This window comes from Mixophyes fleayi, chromosome 4, assembly GCF_038048845.1.
Source record: "Mixophyes fleayi isolate aMixFle1 chromosome 4, aMixFle1.hap1, whole genome shotgun sequence".
NCBI lineage: Eukaryota > Metazoa > Chordata > Amphibia > Anura > Limnodynastidae > Mixophyes > Mixophyes fleayi.
Window position 1 is genome coordinate 155,277,523 of NC_134405.1, and position 24,095 is coordinate 155,301,617.

Below are 24,095 nucleotides of genomic sequence, written 5' to 3' on the forward strand. Positions count from 1 at the left end.
ATAACTAGAATCTGATTGGTTGCTATAGGCAACATCTCCACTTTTCAACTCCACAGCTTGATAAATTTACCCCCCGGATCTATGTGTGGACTCCGAGCAACCTTCAACAACAATACATTACAATTCTAAAAGCCCAGAATTCAACATGAATCAAAGATCATCTATAAATTTAAAGAGATGAATCAATCTTGAATATTGCAGATTAATATAATATTCATATTTTAAATAATTTTAATTTAAATGACACCATCTTCATCAATCTTTAACACTCTCATTTATTTATCCTATACTCCACTTTGATTATTCTTCAAAACAATCTAATATCTCCTCTTCTCTCTATCCAAATAATTCTTGGCACCTCCTAATATTATTCTAGATATTCTCTAATAGCATACATACATTGTATATAGTGTGTTTACATTTATCTGTACTTATCTGTATCATGTAGTCTTACTAATCTATACCATCGTGCTTCTTACCACATTCCCCTGTACATCCAGATCAAATAGATCCCAAACCATGCAAGTCCGCACACACTTAGCCCTCCATGATGAAAACTGATACATAAGTATTACTTTTTGTAGTCCAATTAATTAGAGGGTATTGTACCATACAATACACTTACACACTACGAAAGTGCATATGTGAATCTTTTAGTAAAATGTTATCTGAAGTTACTTAAAATGCTCAAATAAGCAAACACATTGTCTTTGCTGAATAACTTGACATTGTAAGTTTCACGCTAGTGGTTTCATGTAACTTTCTTTTACGTCACATTTTAAGGTACATTGAGATGTGAACAGAGTGGCACAGGAATAATTATCCCTAAATCATACGTGCTGACTAGAGATGTTTGTAAATCCAATCAAATCGGTTCCAAATGCAATTGAATTTCACTTTTTCAAAGAAGTCCCAGATATAATCATCTATAGACCCCAATTGCGATTTGAATTTTGCATATTGCATTCACCGTTCGCAGTCGAGGTTTGATCTTCACGTTTGAGATTTGCTGTTATAATTAGCTTTTTTCTATATTTTCATTTTAAAACACTATTTAAATATTATTTTTAATTAAAAAAAGTATTTTAACATGTTAAATGTGAGCAGAAAAGTTTGCCGTTTGCATTCACTGTGTTTTGCTGTTTGACAAAAATCCATTAAAAATATATCAATTTAAGCTCAAACACACTTTAGCTGGATCACATATGTGCGATTTGGCTCAGTCATGTGCAAACTGGCTCCAACATGCTCCAACATGGTCTAACACAGTTGTATTAACTCAATCATTTTCAGATTTCAATTTGTCAAACTGGTTCAAGAATCGATCTGTGGCTGGTTAAGCATCTCTAATACTGACCTTGCCTTTATTAGTTAAAAATTAATGTTATTCCTGTAGACAATGATTCCAGAAGGTCATTTTACATCGTTATCCAACCTGTGTCTCTAGGCTGCAGGAAAACAGATTTAAATATTTATTTTTACAAAGAATTATGAGGCTGAACAGCATTGTCTCCTTATATAAAGACATCCTTGGAGATGGTGAAAATCCGAGATTATTTTATACTTTCAATTAAACTTTTTCACCTTCTATGTACACATTATATAGGAAAGCACATTTATAGGAGCATTTCAACCAATGTTATAAAACCATTCAAACACTCAAAAGTGACACGTGTAGAGTCCAGATGTCTCCTTGCTCTCAGGATTAATTTAAGACATAAGTATACTAAACCCAAAACTATCAACGTATCAGTAGAGACGCTGACATTTTTAAAAACTGGTTCTAAAGTTTGAAAAATCAATGGAATTGCTTGAACTTTTGAAAGATTAAAAATTGGAGCCGGTCTCCACAACAGTGTAGATAGACAGGGAAGATAGTAGACTTCAGCGTTCATAGAATTAAACACCCTTTAGATGAAACAGGTTGGAATACCTCCAATCCGAGAGACATTGCTAATATGTTTTATCAGAGTTTTACTCTAAACTATATAATCTGAAGGATGGTAGCTCTACACATCAACCTAGTGCTGCAGATATAGATAGCTTCCTCCAACATCTCCACCTGCCTGAGTTAGATCCTGAGGTAGTCTCCTCACTCCATGCCCCATGGTCCCAGGCTGAAATCCAGGTGGTCATTAAGCACCTCCCAAGTGATAAGGCACCGGGTGCAGATGGTTATACCAATTATTTTTATATCACTTTCCAAGTTGAGCTGCTCCCTATACTCGAACAGCTCTATAATGCCTTTATGGAGCAGGGGACATTCCCCACTGAGATGTTGGAGTCACAATTGGTTACCATACCCAAACCAGTGCAGAATTTTGCACTTTGTTCAAATTATAGACCCATTGTTTTACTCAATTCAGACATTAAGATAGACGCTAAAGTTTTAACGAACCGACTCAGGTCTATTATCCCCTCCTTGATCCACCCGGACCAGGTGGGGTTTGTTATGGGGCGACACTCCTCACATAATACAAGACGGGTCATTAACATTAATGGGTCGATTTGTAAAGGCTATTTCTACTCTGATCCCACAGCTGAAGTGTTTAGCAATGGATTCTTGTCGGATAAATTTTCAACAACGAACGGCACCAGACAGGGGTGCCCCTTTTACCATTTATCTTCATCTTGGCAATAGAATCTTTGGCAGCCACTATTAGGGGATCCGATGCATTTCCAGGTATCACCTTGAATGATACATTGCATAAACTATGCCTGAACTTATATCGTATGTCCAAGTGTGTGAACCATACGGAAATATTGATAAAACTAATTAACAGGCTATACCTAACTCCTGTGAAATTACATGAAATGTGGCCCTCCCAGTAGAAATTTTGTTGGGGTCTGTGTAATACAGTTGGCGATTTGCTACATATATTTTGGGGTTGTCCACTTATCAAACCATTTTGGGTTCAGGTGTTTGTTTTGGCTAATAAAGCAACAGCACAAAATCTCCCACCTAACACCCGAGGTAGCCCTCTTACACCACTATCCTCCACAGTTTCCTTTACATGCCAAATATGTTTTTAGCCATATACTGAAAGCCGCACGTGCCACCCTAGCCCAATCTTGGAAATCTCCATTGCCGCCACCTCTCCAAAAAGTAATGGCTAAGGTTCAACTTAGGCTTAAGATGGAGCTGGTGAGAAAGCCATATTCCACTGCAGCACCATCCCTGCTCATGAAGTGGTATAGCTGGCAAGTATATGTTACTGAAGGAGAGGGGGCACCGCCTCTTGGCCTTAACTCCATCTCTCAGCCTTCAGCATTCTCGCAGCCTACACAACCAGAGGCTCCTGAGTCTTAGTAGATATGGTGATATCTCTATGGCAAAATGTATTAACTATCTTCTCGATATGGTGATTTAATGTGGTTATACTGTTGTGTTCTTATCCGACTATGTACCCCTTTTTTCCCCTTTTCTACTCTGTCCTTTCCTCCCCCCTTCCCATTTAAATTTCTGTATCCATATTTTTTGGGGGGAAAATCAATAAAAATACCATTAAAGGAAAATATAATTGAGCCATATTTGAACAATGTTAACAGATTCAACCAATTTTCGAGCCAGTTTGGACATGAGCAGATGGTCATCATGATCGAGCCGATTCGCACATGATTGAGCTGGTTCACACGTGATCTAACCAGCTCAAACATATTTGAACTTAAAGGACACATCTCAACACTTTGCTAACGTAAACATTGAACAGCGAACAGTAAACCTTGAGCATCAAACTTTGAACACAGCAATGTTTGCTGTTTGAACTTTTAAAAATTGTTAAAAATACTTTTATTTAACATTTCTAACATTTTATCACATATGGCAAACAGCAAATCTCGAACTGCGGACCTCAAACACGAACTGCAAATGCAAATGCAAGTGTAAGCTGCAATTCTAATTGGCACATAACGAAGATTGTACTGTGAACATGTTTAAGACCCGTGAAGTGGTGACAAGTTGATCGAATTTTCCATCTGAATGTATCATTATGACAACTTGCATATTTTTTATTAAATTTCACAAAACGCACAGCAAAACTAGCAGAACTGAATTGCTCAAAAACAGTAGGCAATTAATTTAAGAAAATATATTTTGCCAATATTGCCAACAGCTTTATATGTGTTGATACTTGCAGGTATGTACAATCAGAAGGTATTATTTCATAAATGCACTAGATTTGTCCTTTTTATCAGCACATCCATGTAAAACCTGTATCTCTTTGGCGATTACATTAAAATGGAGAGCAATTTATTACATACTCGTAAGGTTGCCGTGCTGTTTACAGTAAATTCAATTAACTGCATGGGTGCTCTTACATTACTTAATGCTAGGAGCAGCACAGCAAAGAAACTGCTTACAGATGTGATTTCTTTTTTATTGTAGAGCGTTTTAATTTTACTTCACTATGCCATAGTAGAAATGATAACATAACTATATATATGTCTGATATTTGTTAATGTCATAGCATGCATCTTATTTTCGGGGACTATAAAAGTCTTAAATCAGTAAGAGTTTCAGTATGATCTGGCTTCTTGTTGCATAATGAGTTATATACTAACAAAGGTGCAAAAGTGCAATAGCCCATAGCAACAAATCAGCAAATAACTGACTGATCTAGTGCAAGTTGTACAAGAGGACTCATTTCATCTGCATTTAGGTGCAAAATTTGCACTAGACCACAGCAACCAATCAGACACTTGCTCTTATTGTCTATCAATATAGATACAAGCACATTGTTGATTGGTTGATGTGGATGGATGTTGGTATATGAACCCTAATGAAAGTCAATGTCTGACTGATTTCTATTGATTGCACCACAGTTCCACTTTCATTTGTAAACAGCTGCAAGAATCCTTAAAATCATTTCCATTATGCATTACATTTTCTTGTTCATACTATACAATATATACAAACCAATTGTATAACCTACACATTTACACATCACATACGATAGTGTTCTCCCTTTAAACAGTACTGAGAATTTTGTGCCTGCACTGTCAGAGCAATTTCACATTATATTTGTCTTTCCACCCAAATTGCAGCTCAGTCAGTATAGAGCTTGGACGTGTTTCAGAGATGTTTCTTTTCCAAATTCTCTCCAAAAATTCCACTAACTATATTTTAAACACTATAACTGTTTTTAGTTACAGATAAAACCTCCAAGAAGTGAAATAGCGCACTTATGTTATCATACCACACCAACACAAGTTCTAAAAATGTGTTTTGTATTATTTTTGTCTTTGATAAATTAGTAGTTAGCTGATGTCTTTGGATGTGAAGTGGATAACGGAAGTTCTTTTTTGTGGCAGCAGTGAAAATAGGAGAGGGAAAGAGAGAGAGAGAGAGAGAGAGAGTAATACTCTTATCCAGTGATACTGAAATAACCCCGGAGATTCAGCGACTTACACAACGTCACACTGGGATGGAGTGAGAAAGCCAGGATTACAGAGTAATTCCCAGACCTAAATTTATGCACATCAATACCTAGAATAGATCACTGGTCCAAGATGAAATCTGAGGTGAACCACAGCTGTCTTTCCAACAGGCTATCAACCACCCAGCACCAAAAAATGTCAAACAGTAACCTAACATTCAGGGATAATATTCTTATATTTATTCTTCATTTTGACATTTTTGAAATGTTTTATTTATTGTGGTTAATGAAGGGAAAAACATTTGTATTTGTGTGAATATAGAGCTGTTTACCTGACGTTTAAGCCTTCTACTGATTTTAAATTGATACATTTTTTCATAATTTAACATTGTGACTGGCACTTACCTAACACTTAGAAACTCGACATTGACCTTATATATACAATACTGTGTGCCATACAGTTGTATGCAAAAAGTTTGGCCACCTTGTCCGCTTGTACTTAACACATACTTGCCTACTTTGTGTGAGATCTCGCAAGAGAGGTGTGGTGGGAGGGCAGATGGGGGCGGGTCATGGTGATTTGCATCATTTTGACCCTGTCCACTAAAAAAAAATACATTTTGTCGCGGGGGCAGGGCCAAAATGAAGCAATTCGAAATGAATCGTGTCATTGAGGCCCGTCAGGGAAAGGATGCGGGAGAATTGCCTACTCTCCCGGGAGTCCGGGAGACATATCTGGAACTGGGGAATCTCCTGGACATTCTGGGAGAGTAGGCAAGTATGACTTAACATCTTTGTCAGACATCAAGCTTCAAAACATTTCTTTTGGACAGCTAATGGGCTTTCTAGACTTACTTTAGGCGTTTATTCCTATTTTTTCTTGCAGAAATTTTAATGTTCAGAGTAGACACATTCATAGTACTGGATGCTAGAGATCTCCCCACTGATATTGAACTCTGGGAGCTGTGTATCCCATTCCAAATCCTTCCTCTTTCATTCCTGTCATGGTTGATTTTAAGGTGTGTTTTATTGTTGTCTTGCTGGAATATATATTTTCAGCTTAAATTTCATCCCTAACTCTGAGACATTAGCTTCTAGGATTTGTTAATACTGAGTTGAATCCAATCTTCCTTCCACCTGGACAGTATTTCCTGTACCACTGGCTGCAGAGCCTGATTAAGGGTTCAGGCTGCCCTAGGCTAATACGGCCATAGTAAAAAAATAGGCAAAAGATGACTAAGTCCAAGGCGCAAACCAATGTAACAATATGAAAGGCAGCTTGTAGCAAACAAAATAGGAAACACCAAACCCTATCCAATATATATAAACAAACAGCAGGTTTGCAGACAGGCGCCAATCACAAAATATATACAAAACAAAGAATCCAAAACATTTATTAATGAAACAAAAATGTCCAAAAAATGAATGAAATGAGAATCCTACGTTCCAAGGGGCAAAGATGATAAATCTTCTAAAAGAGTCCCAAACACTTCAGGAATCCAAATGATATAGTATAACAAGCCCGTATCAAAGATGTAGTTCCTTACAATGATGAGTCCTCTGGTGTGGAGTTTCACTCGATTATACCGGACTCCAATAAAAGAAAAAGCGCTTCATAGTGTAACAACGTATGAGCAATTTATTCACAAACAATAAAAAACAATAAAACACAAATAAACAGTACAACGTCAGGCGGGACCTAGAAGTACGGAATAGATGGACCCTTACCGTCCTCAGAAGGGCAAAAAGCGTGTCTGATGGTACATAAATGGAGCGAGCAATGTCCCGGGAAGAACTCACTACAGACCTCTGTTCTGCCAGCAATAATACCCCGATCGACGGCAAAGGAACAGCTCCCCACTACAGATCTCTCGCATCTGACGTCACACTGCTCCCGTCACCCAACGCGTTTCGGCTCCTCTAGAGCCTTTCTCAAGTCATATCTTTCTCAAGGCAAATTAATTACAAATTATACCCCTCCCTGTCACAATTTTGCAAACCTAAAACTTGCCCATAACCCCCCGCCCCCTCGAAAAAACACCCTCGGCTGCAGCCTAGTCAGCCTATTGGATAATCGGTCCCTGAATGGCTGCTACACAAGCCCAAAGCATAGATCCATCTTAATGTTTAATGGCTGGCAATATATTCTTTTCTTCAAATGCTCCACCTGGTTTTTTCCAAATCTATCTTTTGTGATTATAGCCAAAACGTTTAGATTTATTTTGTTTCATCAATCTACAGCACTTTGTTCCAAAAGGTTTCTGGCTAATCTAAATATTGTTTTGCATAGTTCAGATGTTGACATGTGTAATAATGTCATAGGAAAGGGTTTCTTCTGACAACTCTTCCATGTAGATAACTGTTATGCATACATGCCAACTCTCCTGGAATATCCGGGAGACTCCTGAAATCCGGGTAGGTCTCCCGGACTCCTGGGTAAGCAGGCAAGTATCCCGCATACTGGAATTTATTTGCCATAATGACGCGATTTGAAGTGAATCGCGTCATTTTGGCCCCGCCCCGTGACAAAATGTTGTGGGGGTGGGGCCAAAATGATGTGATTGAGTGCGCCCCATCTCTACCTGTCTTTTCTGGGATCTTTATCTCATAGTGAAACACAGCTGGAAGCTACTAACATCCTAGTGGAAGAAAGACAGAGTTGTGTATTTTGGTGCTTTAGAGCCATTAAGGAAATACAAGGTATATGCAGTATAGGGGTCGATTCATATTGTTTTAACATGTAGATATAATTTGTGCATAAATATAAAAAACTGCATAAGAAGAGATTGTGAGTATGTATACACCTCAGACAGTATATCTGCAAAAATTAAAGATGGAATATATGCATTCACTGGAAACCTGGGGTTAAATTTAGGAAACTGCGAGTTTGAAAAAGTAGAGATGTTGCTTATAGCACCCAATCAGATTCTAGCTGTCATTTTGTAGAATGCACTAAATAAATGATAACTAGAATCTGATTGGTTTCTATAGGCAACATCTCCACTTTTTCAAACCCGCAGTTTAGTAAATATACCCCCTGGTCATTTTCACCACATGGAACAATCGGTCATCTGCCAGGAGGTCTACTGACTATGTCATATATGTCTAGATGTGTCACTGTCACATAGAGATGTAAGTGGTAGGGATCATAGCCAGATTAAGGGGGGGGCCCCCACCGCTGTGCGCATAACCTCTACTGATTATTTTTTTTTATTCTTGAAGTGAGCCCCCCCTCCGCCGCCACGCGCGGGGGGGGGGGGTTGGGGTTGCGGGCGGGCGGGTTCGGGGCTCCCTTCGTTGGTGGGGGGAGCAGGGTAGTAAAAAAAAAAAATACATATAATACTCACCTGATCGCAGCACCAGCGTCCTTTCTGTCTGCACTGTTAACACTGAATGACAGGCGTGATGTCATCAAGTCACGCCTGTCATTCAGCGAGGAGCAGCGCGGAGAAGACCAAGACAGAAACAAGAAGACAGAAGAGAAGAAAGAAGCTAAAAGAAAGGTAAGTAAAAAAAGGGAATAACGCAGAAAGGCACAGTATGGAAGAAAAAGGAAAGAAGAGAGGCACAGTAAAGAAAAAGGGGGAGAAGAGAGGCACAGTAAGGAAAAAGGGGGAGAAGAGAGGCACAGTAAGGAAATAGGGGGAGAAGAGAAGCACAGTAAGGAAAAAAGGGGGAGAAGAGAAGCACAGTAAGGAAAAAAGGGGGAGAAGAGAAGCACAGTAAGGAAAAAGGCGGAGAAGAGAGGCACAGTAAGGAAAAAGGGGGAGAAGAGAGGCACAGTAAGGAAAAAGGGGGAGAAGAGAAGCACAGTAAGGAAAAAAGGGGGAGAAGAGAAGCACAGTAAGGAAAAAGGCGGAGAAGAGAGGCACAGTAAGGAAAAAGGGGGAGAAGAGAGGCACAGTAAGGAAAAAGGGGGAGAAGAGAGGCACAGTAAGGAAAAAGGGGGAGAAGAGAGGCACAGTAAGGAAAAAGGGGGAGAAGAGAGGCACAGTAAGGAAAAAAGGGGGAGAAGAGAGGCACAGAATGGAGGAAAAAGGGGGAGAAGAGAAGCACAGTTAGGAAAAAAGGGGGAGAAGAGAGGCACAGTAAGGAAAAAGGTGGAGAAGAAAGGCACAGTAAGGAAAAAGGGGGAGAAGAGAGGCACAGTAAGGAAAAAAGGGGGAGAAGAGAAGCACAGTAAGGAAAAAGGGGGAGAAGAGAGGCACAGTAAGGAAAAAGGGGGAGAAGAGAGGCACAGTAAGGAAATAGGGGGAGAAGAGAAGCACAGTAAGGAAAAAAGGGGGAGAAGAGAAGCACAGTAAGGAAAAAGGGAGAGAAGAGAGGCACAGTAAGGAAAAAGGGGGAGAAGAGAGGCACAGTAAGGAAATAGGGGGAGAAGAGAAGCACAGTAAGGAAAAAAGGGGGAGAAGAGAAGCACAGTAAGGAAAAAAGGGGGAGAAGAGAAGCACAGTAAGGAAAAAGGCGAAGAGAGGCACAGTAAGGAAAAAGGGAGAGAAGAGAGGCACAGTAAGGAAAAAGGGGGAGAAGAGAGGCACAGTAAGGAAATAGGGGGAGAAGAGAAGCACAGTAAGGAAAAAAAGGGGGAGAAGAGAAGCACAGTAAGGAAAAAAGGGGGAGAAGAGAAGCACAGTAAGGAAAAAGGCGAAGAGAGGCACAGTAAGGAAAAAGGGGGAGAAGAGAGGCACAGTAAGGAAAAAGGGGGAGAAGAGAAGCACAGTAAGGAAAAAAGGGGGAGAAGAGAAGCACAGTAAGGAAAAAGGGGGAGAAGAGAGGCACAGTAAGGAAAACGAGGGAGAAGAGAGGCACAGTAAGGAAAAAGGGGGAGAAGAGAGGCACAGTAAGGAAAAAAAGGCGAGAAGAGAGGCACAGAATGGAGGAAAAAGGGGGAGAAGAGAAGCACAGTAAGGAAAAAAGGGGGAGAAGAGAGGCACAGTAAGGAAAAAGGTGGAGAAGAGAGGCACAGTAAGGAAAAAGGGGGAGAAGAGAGGCACAGTAAGGAAAAAAGGGGGAGAAGAGAAGCACAGTAAGGAAAAAGGGGGAGAAGAGAGGCACAGTAAGGAAAAAGGTGGAGAAGAGAGGCACAGTAAGGAAAAAGGGGGAGAAGAGAGGCACAGTAAGGAAAAAAGGGGGAGAATAGAGGCACAGTAAGGAAAAAGGGGGAGAAGAGAGGCACAGTAAGGAAAAAGGCGGAGAAGAGAGGCACAGTAAGGAAAAAGGGGGAGAAGAGAGGCACAGTAAGGAAAAAGGGGGAGAAGAGAAGCACAGTAAGGAAAAAGGGGGAGAAGAGAGGCACAGTAAGGAAAAAGGGGGAGAAGAGAGGCACAGTAAGGAAAAAGGGGGAGAAGAGAGGCACAGTAAGGAAAAAAGGGGGAGAAGAGAGGCACAGAATGGAGGAAAAAGGGGGAGAAGAGAAGCACAGTAAGGAAAAAAGTGGGAGAAGAGAGGCACAGTAATGAAATAGGGGGAGAAGAGAAGCACAGTAAGGAAAAAAGGGGGAGAAGAGAAGCACAGTAAGGAAAAAAGGGGGAGAAGAGAAGCACAGTAAGGAAAAAGGGGGAGAAGAGAGGCACAGTAAGGAAAAAGGTGGAGAAGAGAGGCACAGTAAGGAAAAAGGGGGAGAAGAGAGGCACAGTAAGGAAAAAAGGGGGAGAAGAGAAGCACAGTAAGGAAAAAGGGGGAGAAGAGAGGCACAGTAAGGAAAAAGGTGGAGAAGAGAGGCACAGTAAGGAAAAAGGGGGAGAAGAGAGGCACAGTAAGGAAAAAAGGGGGAGAAGAGAGGCACAGTAAGGAAAAAGGGGGAGAAGAGAGGCACAGTAAGGAAAAAGGGGGAGAAGAGAAGCACAGTAAGGAAAAAGGGGGAGAAGAGAGGCACAGTAAGGAAAAAGGGGGAGAAGAGAGGCACAGTAAGGAAAAAGGGGGAGAAGAGAGGCACAGTAAGGAAAAAAGGGGGAGAAGAGAGGCACAGAATGGAGGAAAAAGGGGGAGAAGAGAAGCATAGTAAGTAAAAAAGGGGGAGAAGAGAAGCACAGTAAGGAAAAAGGGGGAGAAGAGAGGCACATTAAGGAAAAAGGGGGAGAAGAGAGGCACAGTAAGGAAAAAGGGGGAGAAGAGAGGCACAGTAAGGAAAAAAGGGGGAGAAGAGAGGCACAGTAAGGAAAAAAGGGGGAGAAGAGAGGCACAGTAAGGAAAAAAGGGGGAGAAGAGAAGCACAGTAAGAAAAAAAGGGGGAGAAGAGAGGCACAGTAAGGAAAAACAGGAGAAGAGAGGCACAGTAAGGAAAAAGGGGGAGAAGAGAGGCACAGTAAGGAAAAAGGAGGAGAAGAGAGGCACAGTAAGAAAAAAGGGTGAGAGGCACAGCATAAGAAAAAAGGGGGGAGAAAGGCATAGTATAAGAAAAAAGGGTGAGACACACAGCACAAGGAAAAAGGGGGGGGGAGAGGCACAATAGTGGGGACAATTAATTAATTTAAGATGGGGTGGTTTGAGCGCTACTGAATGTGGGGGTGAGTTTGGGGAGAATGAGGTCCCTTTATTAAATGTGCCTATGAATTATTTAATGGCAGTGAAGGTTGCGGGAAATAGGTATATTTCTGAAATGTAAATACTAATAATTTATTGCTGGGGCTGTTTGTAGGGAGGGAAATAGGTTTATTTAATAAATGTGAATACTATTATTTTAATGTTGGGGCTGGAGGAAGGCCTAATTATTAATCATGGGTGGTACTGATTTAACGCCGGGGGTGGCTGTAATTTTCTAAATGTACCCATTTGTTTTCCCAAATAGGGCCCCTAACATTCCAGGATCCAGACAAGCCGCAACTAAAGAAACCTGCAGCACAGGTGGTGAAAGTGAGAAGAACAGGTAGGAGAGAGCAGCAAAGTCTATGAAATGTTGTGATTCTAGTGGGACAATCCCAATTTTTGGTGGCCGTTTAATGGTGTACACAACAATGCAGGTTTTTTGTCTGTAGGAGGGTGGCCTGGCCATGCCCAATGATGCATTATCAATGGTATTTTAATTTGCGGTATCATTGCTAGTTTTAATGTGCATTATAAATTTTATTTTTAAAGTTCGGTATCATTGCTAGTTTTAGCATGCGGTATCATTGCTAGTTTTAGTGTACGTTATCAATGGTATTTTTAATGTGTGATATCATTGCTAGTTTTAATGTGTGGTGTCAATACCCATTTTAATGTGGTGTTTTGAAGATTGTTTTAATATACAGTATTTTAGTTTGTGGAAGCAATGATTTTTCTTATGCAGACAACCTAAGCGAGCCCTCTGGGAGAGCTGTAAGTGTCATACTGTGGGCTGTAGGTGATGTAATGCAGGATGTGTCACTATGCCCTTAATTTTAGATCTTAGGGGCCCCCCTGTCTTAAGTGCCCCGGCCCCCCGAAGCCTTTATCCAGCTCTGGTAGGGATATAATATGGCAGGATCTATCTAATTTTCTTTAGTTATACTAGTACCTGGATTGTTCTGCTTCACTAAAATAACCCAGCTCCACCAATAATATAAGATTTGCAGGTGGACAGGGACGCAAACTTTTCTGATGCCAACTCTACAGGACTGTCTCTGGCAGTGACAGCAAGAAATACTGGCACTTCAGGGCATACTAGCTCAGAACAAAGTACATTGAGGGCACACAATGCTTGCTCACTTTTCAATAAAATGCCATTATCAAGCCAGGAATCTCAGATCCAATATCAAATCAGTTCTAAATGGACCCAGAGCATTGTGCTAATAAAAAGGCAATTATACATGAAAACTGCCTGCAAGGCATCAGGAGTCTTATATAATGGAAAAATGTTTCTTCCTTTTTATTCAGCTCGAACAATCGACCTCAGGAAAAACATGCCTTTGGTAGCAGGATAAACGAAGTTAAGATACTTAGATGTATAAAATGAACACAACAATCTACTTAGAAAGCATGCTATTACATAGTGCTCCTAAGATGGGAATACTTGAAGCTATTAAAATGCATTATTTCTTTCTGATTCATGAGCCAATCTTGGTGAATGGGCCTATGGAATTTCTCTTTCTATTTATATCCCATGTTTGGCATGGTCTGCAACTGCAAAATCTTCCCACGAAACTGTTATTATTATTTGTACTTTTGTAACTTTTCAGTGCGCCGCTCAAAAGATGGGATTAAAACGCATAAAGAAGCCAGGATCAGACAGTTTACACATTAAAGGACACAAGAAGGGCTAATGATTGTTCTTCTTACACAAAATGTACAAACCGCCAGCCATGATACACCCCATTAGCTCGCACCTGTTCTAGCTGTAAACACTTCAGTTCCTGCTTGATGCAGGGTAAGTATTTATCAACCATCATCTAAATGTCTTTAATTATCACTACACACTGTTTGTAATGTTTATCATATTTTACTGATGATTTCAATTTTGTACACCTGACAATTTACATCTGACAAAGAAATACTTTTGCGTTCGACATATCTTGAGATACATGCTTCAAACTGTAACAGGTCTAATAAACACTGCAGATAGGAATGGTTTTCTATCGCAGTGATAGAAAACTTCCTATCACCAAAATTGACTTATAATATATATCACAGGGGCAGCTAAAGTATATGCGCATGCGTGGGTAAGGATATCACCGGAGAAATCTGGCGAAACTTATAGCTGGTGGGGGGGCTACCTCCAGCATCAGCAGTTCTAGCTTCGGTGTTAAGCCCTTGATAAATAGATAGAAGCTTTAACTCTGACAAATACACAGTCTTCACCACAGATAGGTCTTTTTCGCAGTTTGATAAATAGAGCCCAAAATGAGAGCCAGAATGTCAAACATCTTACATGTTTTCTCAAAGTATAGGAACATTAACATATGTATTTGTGAATGTTATTAATAGCTCTTTTATGTAAGGAAACCGATATTTCGGGTTTAGTAATCCTTTAAGCGCTAATGTAAAAAACACACATTTTTTACACTTTCATAGACAGATACATAGACAGATGCATAGACAGATACATGCACTTTGTAAACATATGAAATGATGAAAAATTACAGCTTATATACTTCAGTTAAGAAAAGTTAAACAACAACTTTTACAAAGATTAAAAAAAAAAGCATACAAAAGCATACTAATATGCTGAGTAGCTGCTACATTTAGGAGCCAAAAAAATGCAATTATAGGAGTTTATCCATAAAGGTCTACATATCAAACCCCAAGCAGGGACTATTTGGAAGCAGAGGGACTTTTGGTTTTGGATATGGAGATAATATTATTAATAATAATAAAAATCATAATCAACATAGCCAGAGATTTTAAAGGGGGCTGATGCCCAGTGGGACACACGCCATGTTCTGTAGTGTATCTAGTGTGAAATCGCTCTGCGCATGCTCAGTAAGCAAGCTAATGCACCTATGCAGACCAGTATGTAGCCGACACTTACATCTGCCTGTACCTGAAGAAGGGTTGTTTGAAGTTTGGTCAAGTACAGTAAAGTGATGCGGAGCACTGTGGCAAATCTACGCTAATAATAAAGGTCTGTTCACGAAAATACGGCTCATGCAGACCTGCAGAAATGCATATATACGCCTGTTAGGAGACGTATTGCTTGCTCTTGCTACAGGACAGGTGCAAATACTGGCGGATTATGATGACTTGTTGCAAACCAGGCGCATATGTTGCTGATGCAGAGGTGGAAATATCTCGAGATGTCTACAGCTCTGCATATGTGTGCCATACAATCAACAAAATATAAGTTAAACAACATACAAATAAGTAAGTGGCAGGAGAAACAATAGAATCAGTATACAAAAATACAAGAGACAGTACAGAAATCAAATACATGAGAAAACACATGCAAATAACTGGTCTGCCAGTCTGCCACACATAAATACCTACACACACTACATGCAAATTGGTGCATACAAAATAAGAGGAGAAATACATGAACATAAACATGTAAAATACCAGTGGGCTTGGATAGTAACAAATACTCAGTACTGAGGAATGAGACAGCCCAGGCCTTACACCTCAGACCATAGAAGTCCCTGCCACACTATGAGATCACGCCAGGCCACCAATTCAGATAAACAGTACAGCACTGTCCACTATCATCATCATTATCACCATTTATTTATAGAGCGCCACTAATTCCGCAGCGCTGTACAGAGAACTTACTCACATCAGTCCCTGCCCCATTGGAGCTTACAGTCTAAATTCCCTAATATACACACACACAGATAGACAGAGAGAGAGACTAGGGTCAATTTGTTTGTAGCCAATTAACCTACCAGTATGTTTTTTTTTTTGGTGTGTGGGAGGAAACCGGAGTACCCGGAGGAATCCCACGCTAACACAGGGAGAACATACAAACTCCACACAGATAAGGCCATGGTCGGGAATTGAACTCATGACCCCAGTGCTGTAAGGCAGAAGTGCTAGCCACTAAGCCACCGTGATAGATACAATGTTATATATCTATCACACTGTTTCTGTCCTTCATCACACTCATCTATCATCATCATCATTTATTTATTTATATAGTGCCACTAATACTGCAGCGCTGTACAGAGAACTCACTCACATCAGTCCCTGCCCTATTAGAGCTTACAATCTAAATCCCCTAACATACACATACACACACAGGCCGAGAGAGACTAAGGGCAATTTAATAGCAGCCAATTATACTACCAGTATGTTTTTGGAGTGTGGGAGGAAACTGGAGCTCCCGGAGGAAACCCACGCAAACACAGGGAGAACATACAAACTCCACACAGATAAAGCTATGAGAAAGATTATCAGCCAACAAAGACAAAACTCACAGAACAGATGTAAATCAGTATATATTACTGTATATATTTATAACCTTTCTAGGTATCAATAAATAATGTTATATTGACTTGTAAGCTATACTATTTTTGTGCTTGGTTCTGTGAAAATGCCGACAGCCAGATGGTTATGGACACAATGTACAAAGCTTGCATGGTGACTGAAACAAGCCTTTTTATATCACTAGGCAAGAGAGGTCTACAAAACATACATTGTTTTCAGAATAAGTGACTCATCAGTATAATGTCCTTTTCAGAGCTGTATATTAAAGGATAGATTTAATTCAGCTCAGTGGAAGAATTTGAATCACAATAAGAAAAAATAAAAATGTTATCTGATTTGCTGGCTATGAGAGTCCTTTAGCAATATGCCTCTTGGTACCAAAGCAGATCTCTAAGTAATAATATGTGAGCATAGAAATGGTATCACTGCTGGGCACTGACAGACACGCAGAAAGCTAAATGAATATAATATTGAAGGAACCTACATGTATGTCTGTGACGATCAATTTGTTCAACTTTTAATGTATTTCTCCCAGTAACATATCATATATCTTCAGGTGATCCTTGGAAATACAATGTGATCCTGCTGTGATGTTCAAAGAGGTAATTTCAGATTGCTAAATTGATGTTGGGGTTCTGTAAGCCAGTATGTACCATATCATCAATGAATAGTTATAAAGAAGAATGATGTCTTGGAAGACCAGGGTGAAATGTATAAAGAGACTGCAAATAAGTAGTGTATGATGACCCTTGTGTTTTATCTGCAACATGCAGAGTTATTATCCTCCTCATTCGCATGTGTGCGTTATAAAACAGCCTGCAAGTCACGTGCCCTCGGCTTCAGCTAGGTCATTGTCTCATCAGTCTATAGAAACTCAGACAGTTTGTGACCTAGTTTTCAGATTCGGAAAAAAGGGATTAATATAAAGTGAGTATTAGAATTTGGTACATGCCATTTAAACATGTGTCTTGACATAAAATGCATGCTGGCATAGAAATAGGTACTCATCAATCAAAAAGTATGTCAACATACTGCTTACATTATACTATGTTACACAAGCCTTTGGAGAGATGTTAATATTTATTATTTTATATTTATTATTATTATTTATATTTTATATATTTATATTTGTTATTTGTATGTTGAGATAAGTTAATGTGTATATTTTTTTAATATGTCACATCATACACATATACATTGTCATTGCAGCTAATGCAAAATATATGTGTCACATGCCCGGTAACCTTGTGATTCAGGAGAAACTTGTCTTCACTTTTTCTCTGCAGTCCAACGATGGTCTAGAGTTCACAGTCTGCAATTTGAATGTCAAATGCTGCAGATAGAGGTTGTTGATGTAGCTTACTGGACAATCTGTATTGACATCCTCCATCTGCAGCAGTTTATTTAAACTGCAGGATGTGAACTCTGGACCATAATGAGACTGCAGGCACTGGCAAAGGTGTTTTTCTCCCAAGTTGGGGGTTTGCATGAAACCTGACCCCAGTAGTTCAGCGAGCTAGTTCTCTATTTCCATACTACTTAGGAAAAGTCTACTTTTTCAAACCATTGAGCGGCCAGAAACAATCATAGATATTTCCTATAGAAATAAGTTTAACTAGTTATATTGTTGCTGAAATACAATTAAAAATAAAGAAACCCTCAAAGTAATGGAAATTAGGAATACTCTGTGCCTGTAGAGAAGAAAACAGATACTGGTGTACTGGAGGCGCAGCAAGATTTAGCCATACTATAGAATTTTTTAGCTTATGAAGCAAGAAATTAATAAAATAATTATACTTTGCTTATATGATATGGCAGTGTTTGTACGGGGAGCAGCAGTACAATGAATAAATAAAGCCTTTCTTTAATTTGAAATAGTCTGTTTAAATTATTTTTTTATTTTTTAAAAAATACCTTTTTTTTTATTCTTTTTTAACAAATCTGGAACTGGAAGAGAAATTCCCAGCTTCCTGTTCCAGTGCGCATGTGCGAGCAGACATGCGCACATGAACCAAAGACTGGCTGGTGATGCAGTAAGAGTCCTTGGACCGCTGCCAGTTTCGCCTGGGAGCTGAGTTCTCAATCAGCTGCCCCAGCAACAATTTCTTAGAGGCAAAACAAGATGTTCTACCTCTGCTAGAAGCAGCAATAGAAAATCTATGTTGTTGTCACTGGATCATAAATAGACAGACCCATAATTCTCTTAGGAACTCATATTTATCAATCACATCTCTGATATACAAGTCATAACTATCTAGTACTTTATTGTATGAATGAAAGCATACTTAGATTCTATAACTGAAAATAGGGCATTTTCATATACTGTTCATGCCAAGTTTTATGTGCACCCTTTGACGAGGTGGTAACAATGATCTTTTTAAGTTTGCAACTTTCAGCTGGGAAGAATCCACTTTTTTATGGGGCACTTCTGAAAATTGAATGTTAAAGGCTAAAGTCACTTTTGTGGAATTCTTTTTTAGGGATTAAATGTGCAAAATGCAAAATGTTTTCTATTCTTTGCTGAGAGGCCTTCTCACCTCTTTGCCTATTTTACCAAGTTTGTTTATTAGTTTACTGTGTTTGTCCCTAATCGTAAAGCGCTACAGAATATGTTGGCGCTATATAAATAAATGATGATGATGATGAGAGGACTCAATATGTTCAGCCCACCAAAGATGACAGAAGCTTCAGGGCAGGTAAGTGCAATATACACGCTACTAAGTGTAAATAGGAAGTCTTTACATAAAGAATAGGAGGAATATTTGTCAAATAAACTCTTACAGTTTCAAACCTTTTTAAAAGGAAATGTAGAGGTGTTGCATATAGCAACCAATCAGATTCTATCATTTTTTTTAAATTCTAGAAACTGACAGCTAGAATATGATTGGTTGCTATAAGCACCATCACCACTTTTCAATTTATCTTAGAGTCCATTTTGCATATTAAACCACTATAAAAAGTAGACTTTTCATTTACAACCAAAAAGCTTTGGGAAAATCAGACAATCCTACATGATTTTTGCTTCCACTACTGTGCATGAACCATCCAGCTCAGGTACCCCTAACAACCAGCCCCACAGAGGTGTTGTCGGGGCTGTCAATTTTGTCACTGTATTAAGGTTGGCTCTCTCAGTGCGCAGTGCGCTTAATGCTAATAATCTATTGTGTGTTCTGTTAAAGCAGTTATAGGTGGCCCTAGGGCCACGTGCGGTCTTCCAAGCCTTCACCTGCTGCTCCCAGCTTCCTCCTGTTATAGTGTCAGATTTGCCTGCTGATATGTTATTACAGATACGTCTCTTTTTCTCATTACATATATTGGTTAAACTTATTACTCAGATTGATAGTAATGTACGGCCCTATTGAAGTTCAGAGGGCAGCACTATGCTATGTATCAGGCTGTGTTAAAGTTTTCACACTTATGTGGACATGAATGAATATAGGTGCACTTTGTGCCTTGAATATTCACAAATTTACCAATTCAGCAGCACCAAAATCTTTGAAGGCAAATGTAATTAATTTCTTAATAGAATTAGTGACAACAGTGTGCTATCAACCAGTGGTTACATGCCAGCTTGATTAGGAATTATGAACAACTAATGTATTTCATAATAAGGGGTAAATTGACAACTTTACTCAGCATTAGGTTCTGTAAAAAATGTATTTCCCATAAAGATACTTTCCCAGGACATGGGAGACAATACAAGATGCAGCCATCAATGTTAACACAGTTTATAAATACATTTAAAAACAATACATAAATATTTACAACATTATCAATATAGATCCACTTTTCCATTATACGATTTTATTTTAAATACAATAAGAAGACTTTTTGTGATGTTTAATTTAATCAATTAACAATAAAAATGATAAAATTAGTGGGCAATAATCTCTAGTCCCTGCAAACGTGTCTAACAGGTGTCACATAAAACAGCGTCTTTGTAGTATTATAACAGAATCAGGAAAAGTAAAGAACACTATATGTATCTTCTGGCTATCCTTACATCTCTTTTATGTAATACAATATGGAACGCCAGCATTTGTAACAATAAACCACAACCTAGGTTTTTGATGTACACAATGAGGTTCTGATATCAAAAGAAAGTGGATGAAAGCCACAAAGGCTTTATTAATCAAATGTTGCTGCCAGCAAAACTATCTCTACAAAAAAAGGAGAAAAATGAAAACCAACATTGCTTTTTAAAGAAAAAAAAACATCTTGTTTCAGTTTCATTTTATCCCATAATACCTCTAACCTTAATATTTCTACTTATCTTCCAGATACCACAGATAATATAAATACCTCTTACATGTATATACACCTTTTGCTGCAAACACATTATTCTACTTATCTACTTATGTCATGCTCTTCCAAAATGTATATACATTATGTCCGCTTTTATCATTTCAGAATTTGTATTCACAGTGTATTTTTCAAACATGTAAGATTTCCCTCCTTTACACACACAATTTGTAAATGTTTTTCTTCTCTTCATGATCACCATCAGGCGAAATAGCTACAGCACAGTATGAACTGCTGCTTAAATCAAGGTGTAAAATTTCTGCAGTTTCAAGAACCTACACTTACAACACCATTCTCTATACACAATGAATAAACTCTGGTTTAAAATTGAAAGGTTGCAGAAAATAATTCTATATAATCGTTTACAAGAGAGCACAACTGTGAAAACTGTGTTTGGAAGTAGAAACTATTCATTCTGTTTGTGTATTTAGACAGAAGTTTATTTTGCTATGCAACAATTAACTGTTGTTGTTTTTTATCAGCCTCACAGAATTTTCCATATTCCAGCACAATACAAAACTTTACTACAATAACGATTGGGCTTTATAAAATTGTAGGCATTGCAATGCATTTGCTGAGAGAGCTTAAGGGTTAATGTCACTCTACATGTGCTTAATACTGTTAGTGCACAAAAGTTCACTTACCCTTTCTCCGCTTCTCCTTCTCAGTGATCCATATGGTATTTTGAACAAAAGTCTGCGGGCCCTGCCCGGAGTCACGGCTGTTTGAAGCACCATCTCTGTCAGGGAGCCCGAGTTTGGTTGTACACAGGGGCTCTGCACAAAGAGTGGAGCAACCCTTCCCTTAGAATAGCTAGCAGACTCCTCCAGATTTCTCAAATATCAAATGACTGAGCTGGTTTTACTTTAGAGACCTTTCTGAATCAAGATGTGGCTTGTCTGGAGGGTGGGAGGGGGAATAAAAACACAGAGCCTAAAAGCATGTTTTAAGAAGCAAATCTCTGACTTCCTCTAGTTCCCCCTGCATACTTTGCACTGCAGGACTGCTTAGGATGTAGTAATGCTTCCAGGGAGTGTGATCCAAAAATGTCAAAGTCACTTCTTGTAGCTACAGATGGTAACCAGGTCACTTGTCTAATCAGAGCTCTAACAGACTTATTAAACATCTGTCATGTGATCATGCCCCACTCACCATTGGTCTGCTGTATACAGTTAATCACATGACCACCTGAAAAGAATATCTTGGGTATTACCATCTGGTGCTGTGATTAATGTTAAATCCGACATCCAGCTTTTCCTTGGTTTGGAACATGGAACAAGAATAACCTTTTCTATATATAGGAACATTATGTCTCAGTGATACAATGCCAAATGTTTAGTATATACCTTTAATAAGAATGTTTTTTTTTCAGATATTGAGGATTTACATGTCTAGGAAATAGAATATGAAATAAATGCTGATGCTATTTACATTATGTAAATCAAAGTGAGTGATAATATAGATGGGACAGCATCAGCCAGTAAGTGACAACATACAGGGCCTGATGTAGAGTCGGATGCAATTTACACCAGCAGCCCTGTAAAGCAGATTATTTAATAAATAAATTAATGTTAAAAAAAAATTGTGCTTCTCCCATCAAACAGCACAAGGGATAGTAAAGTTGTTTGGGAGGGGGTGCACAACATTTTTTGGAAATGTAATAATTTTTTAAATAATTTTTTTAATACAGTAAGGTCTGTTACACCAGGGGAAAGCACTCACAAAGATACATCTGCTAGAGTCCTATCTGTGGCTGCTTTCAGCTCAGCATAGCATGTAAAGTGCCTACTAACTAACCTTCCTGTTCCACCTCTCTAAGCGCAGAGAGGTGCAAGAGGGAGATCCGTCTCAGTCTGAATGCAAACCGGGACGATCCATGGCTAAAAGTGCTTTTTGCACTGTTCACTTGGACTTGCGTCTGACTCTACATCAGGCCCACAAAGTGCATCTGAGTAACCAGAAGCTAACAACATAAAGCGGGATAAGAAATGTTAGTGTGTGGTGGAATAGAGAGGGTGCAAGAACGGTCTGTATGCAATAATATTAACTGGGATAGCAGTAGTCAATAGATGATTAAAAAAAAGATGTGAACAGGAGTAGTCAATAACTGCTAAAATAAATGGAGTTTGGAGGTTGAAGCAGTCAGTGATTGATACAACAGATGGGGGTTTTGTAGCAGGACGTAGGTGGTGATATCGTTGAGAATTTGGAGAAGCCTGTAGATGGTGGGTTGGAGCAGACAGTAGTTGATAACATTTATATTAGTGTTATCTCTGCGTGTGTACTCCTAAGGGCACTGTCATGTGAGTGAAGGAAGAAGAAACACAAGAAGTGAAAGGATTCTCTGCACAGTTTATTCTTGTTGCTGAACTGAAACAATGCATTTTGAATACTGTTCAATTCTCAGTTTCTAGCCAGATGAGAGGTAAGATACACTATATATAGGATAATGAGATCCAAGCTAATAATTATGAGCAAAAGGGCACCTGACTTGGTTGTACTGTAGGTCATCCAGCAAAAACTATCATGCTGGTTATAAGAGGATTATTATTATTATTATTATTATTATTATTATTATTATTTAATTAATTAATTAATTGTTATTTTATTATTATTGATAATAATAATAATAATAATAATAATAATAATAATAATAATTATTGCCTTGCTGGAGGGCAATTAGATTGGAGTGGTGAGGATTGTCTCACTGCCACTCCGGGGCTCCCATTTAGAGGGCTAGACACATAGTCATTAGGATGGGCTCCAGTGCCCTTATATTGGCACAAGGCCATGCAGAACAGAAGTTATGTCCCACTGTGCATTCATGAGCTAATGCTTGAATAGTATGCCTGCCTATACAATTAGTAGTCCTCTGTAGAGGCTTAAAACAGAACTGCCATTCATACTCTGTAGATAGCTAGAAATAGGTATACAAAGTTCAAATTATTACTTGAACCCACCTCCACCACTGGGCTTAAATGCTACGTTCAGCTTTATACAGATCCCCAAGTAGCGCCTTGGTTCTCACACCTCTGGGAACTGGCAGACACACAAAGAGAACAGACATCTTTGAGCTTAGGAGTCAAATCTAGGCAGGTAATTCAAACCTGACTAGGCTGGGTGTATGTATGTGATGAATGTAGCACCTGATTGGACAGAAGCATGACCAATCCAAGGCCGTCTTTATGAAAAACCTCTTGTCATTCTTTCAGGGTGGACCCCCACTAAAGCACTAGTTTGGGTAGACATTATGAAAAGAAAAAAACAGATAACCCCTTAAATGTTTGATCAGAGAAAGGGCAATGGTAGTATTTTTATTAACCTTTATTTATATAGCTCCCACTTAATATGCAGCTCTTTACAGAGAATGATAAATAAATTATATCAATCCCTGCACCAGTGAGGCTTACAGTCTAATTTCACACAAAAACACCCACACTAGTAGGAGACACCTTTCTTTACTCTTGTGATTTTATGTGACTGGTTTTGTGAAATGGGGCAAATATTCAGGATGATGGGTGGATTAGAGCATCCCCTATGTACTGTATAACAGAGTACTCACAACTGTGTAACAGTTTAAGCTTAATAGTGCAAACATGACATTAC

General features: G+C 39.0%; 1 protein-coding gene across 4 annotated transcripts in view; it reads right to left on the reverse strand.

Annotated features, from left to right (window-relative positions):
• FRMD4A (FERM domain containing 4A) overlaps window positions 1-24,095 on the reverse strand; it is a 361,665-nt gene that overhangs the window by 212,129 nt on the left and 125,441 nt on the right. The window contains exon 1 of one of the 4 annotated variants that reach the window (XM_075208670.1): window positions 21,134-21,540. The exons of 2 other annotated variants lie outside the window; for them this stretch is intronic. In XM_075208670.1, the coding sequence (XP_075064771.1) occupies window positions 21,134-21,226 (93 nt within the window). In that variant the 5' untranslated portion in view covers window positions 21,227-21,540. Of the gene's footprint in view, window positions 1-21,133; window positions 21,541-24,095 lie in introns of those variants that run through there. One more of the 4 variants, XM_075208668.1, reaches the window with a different exon arrangement.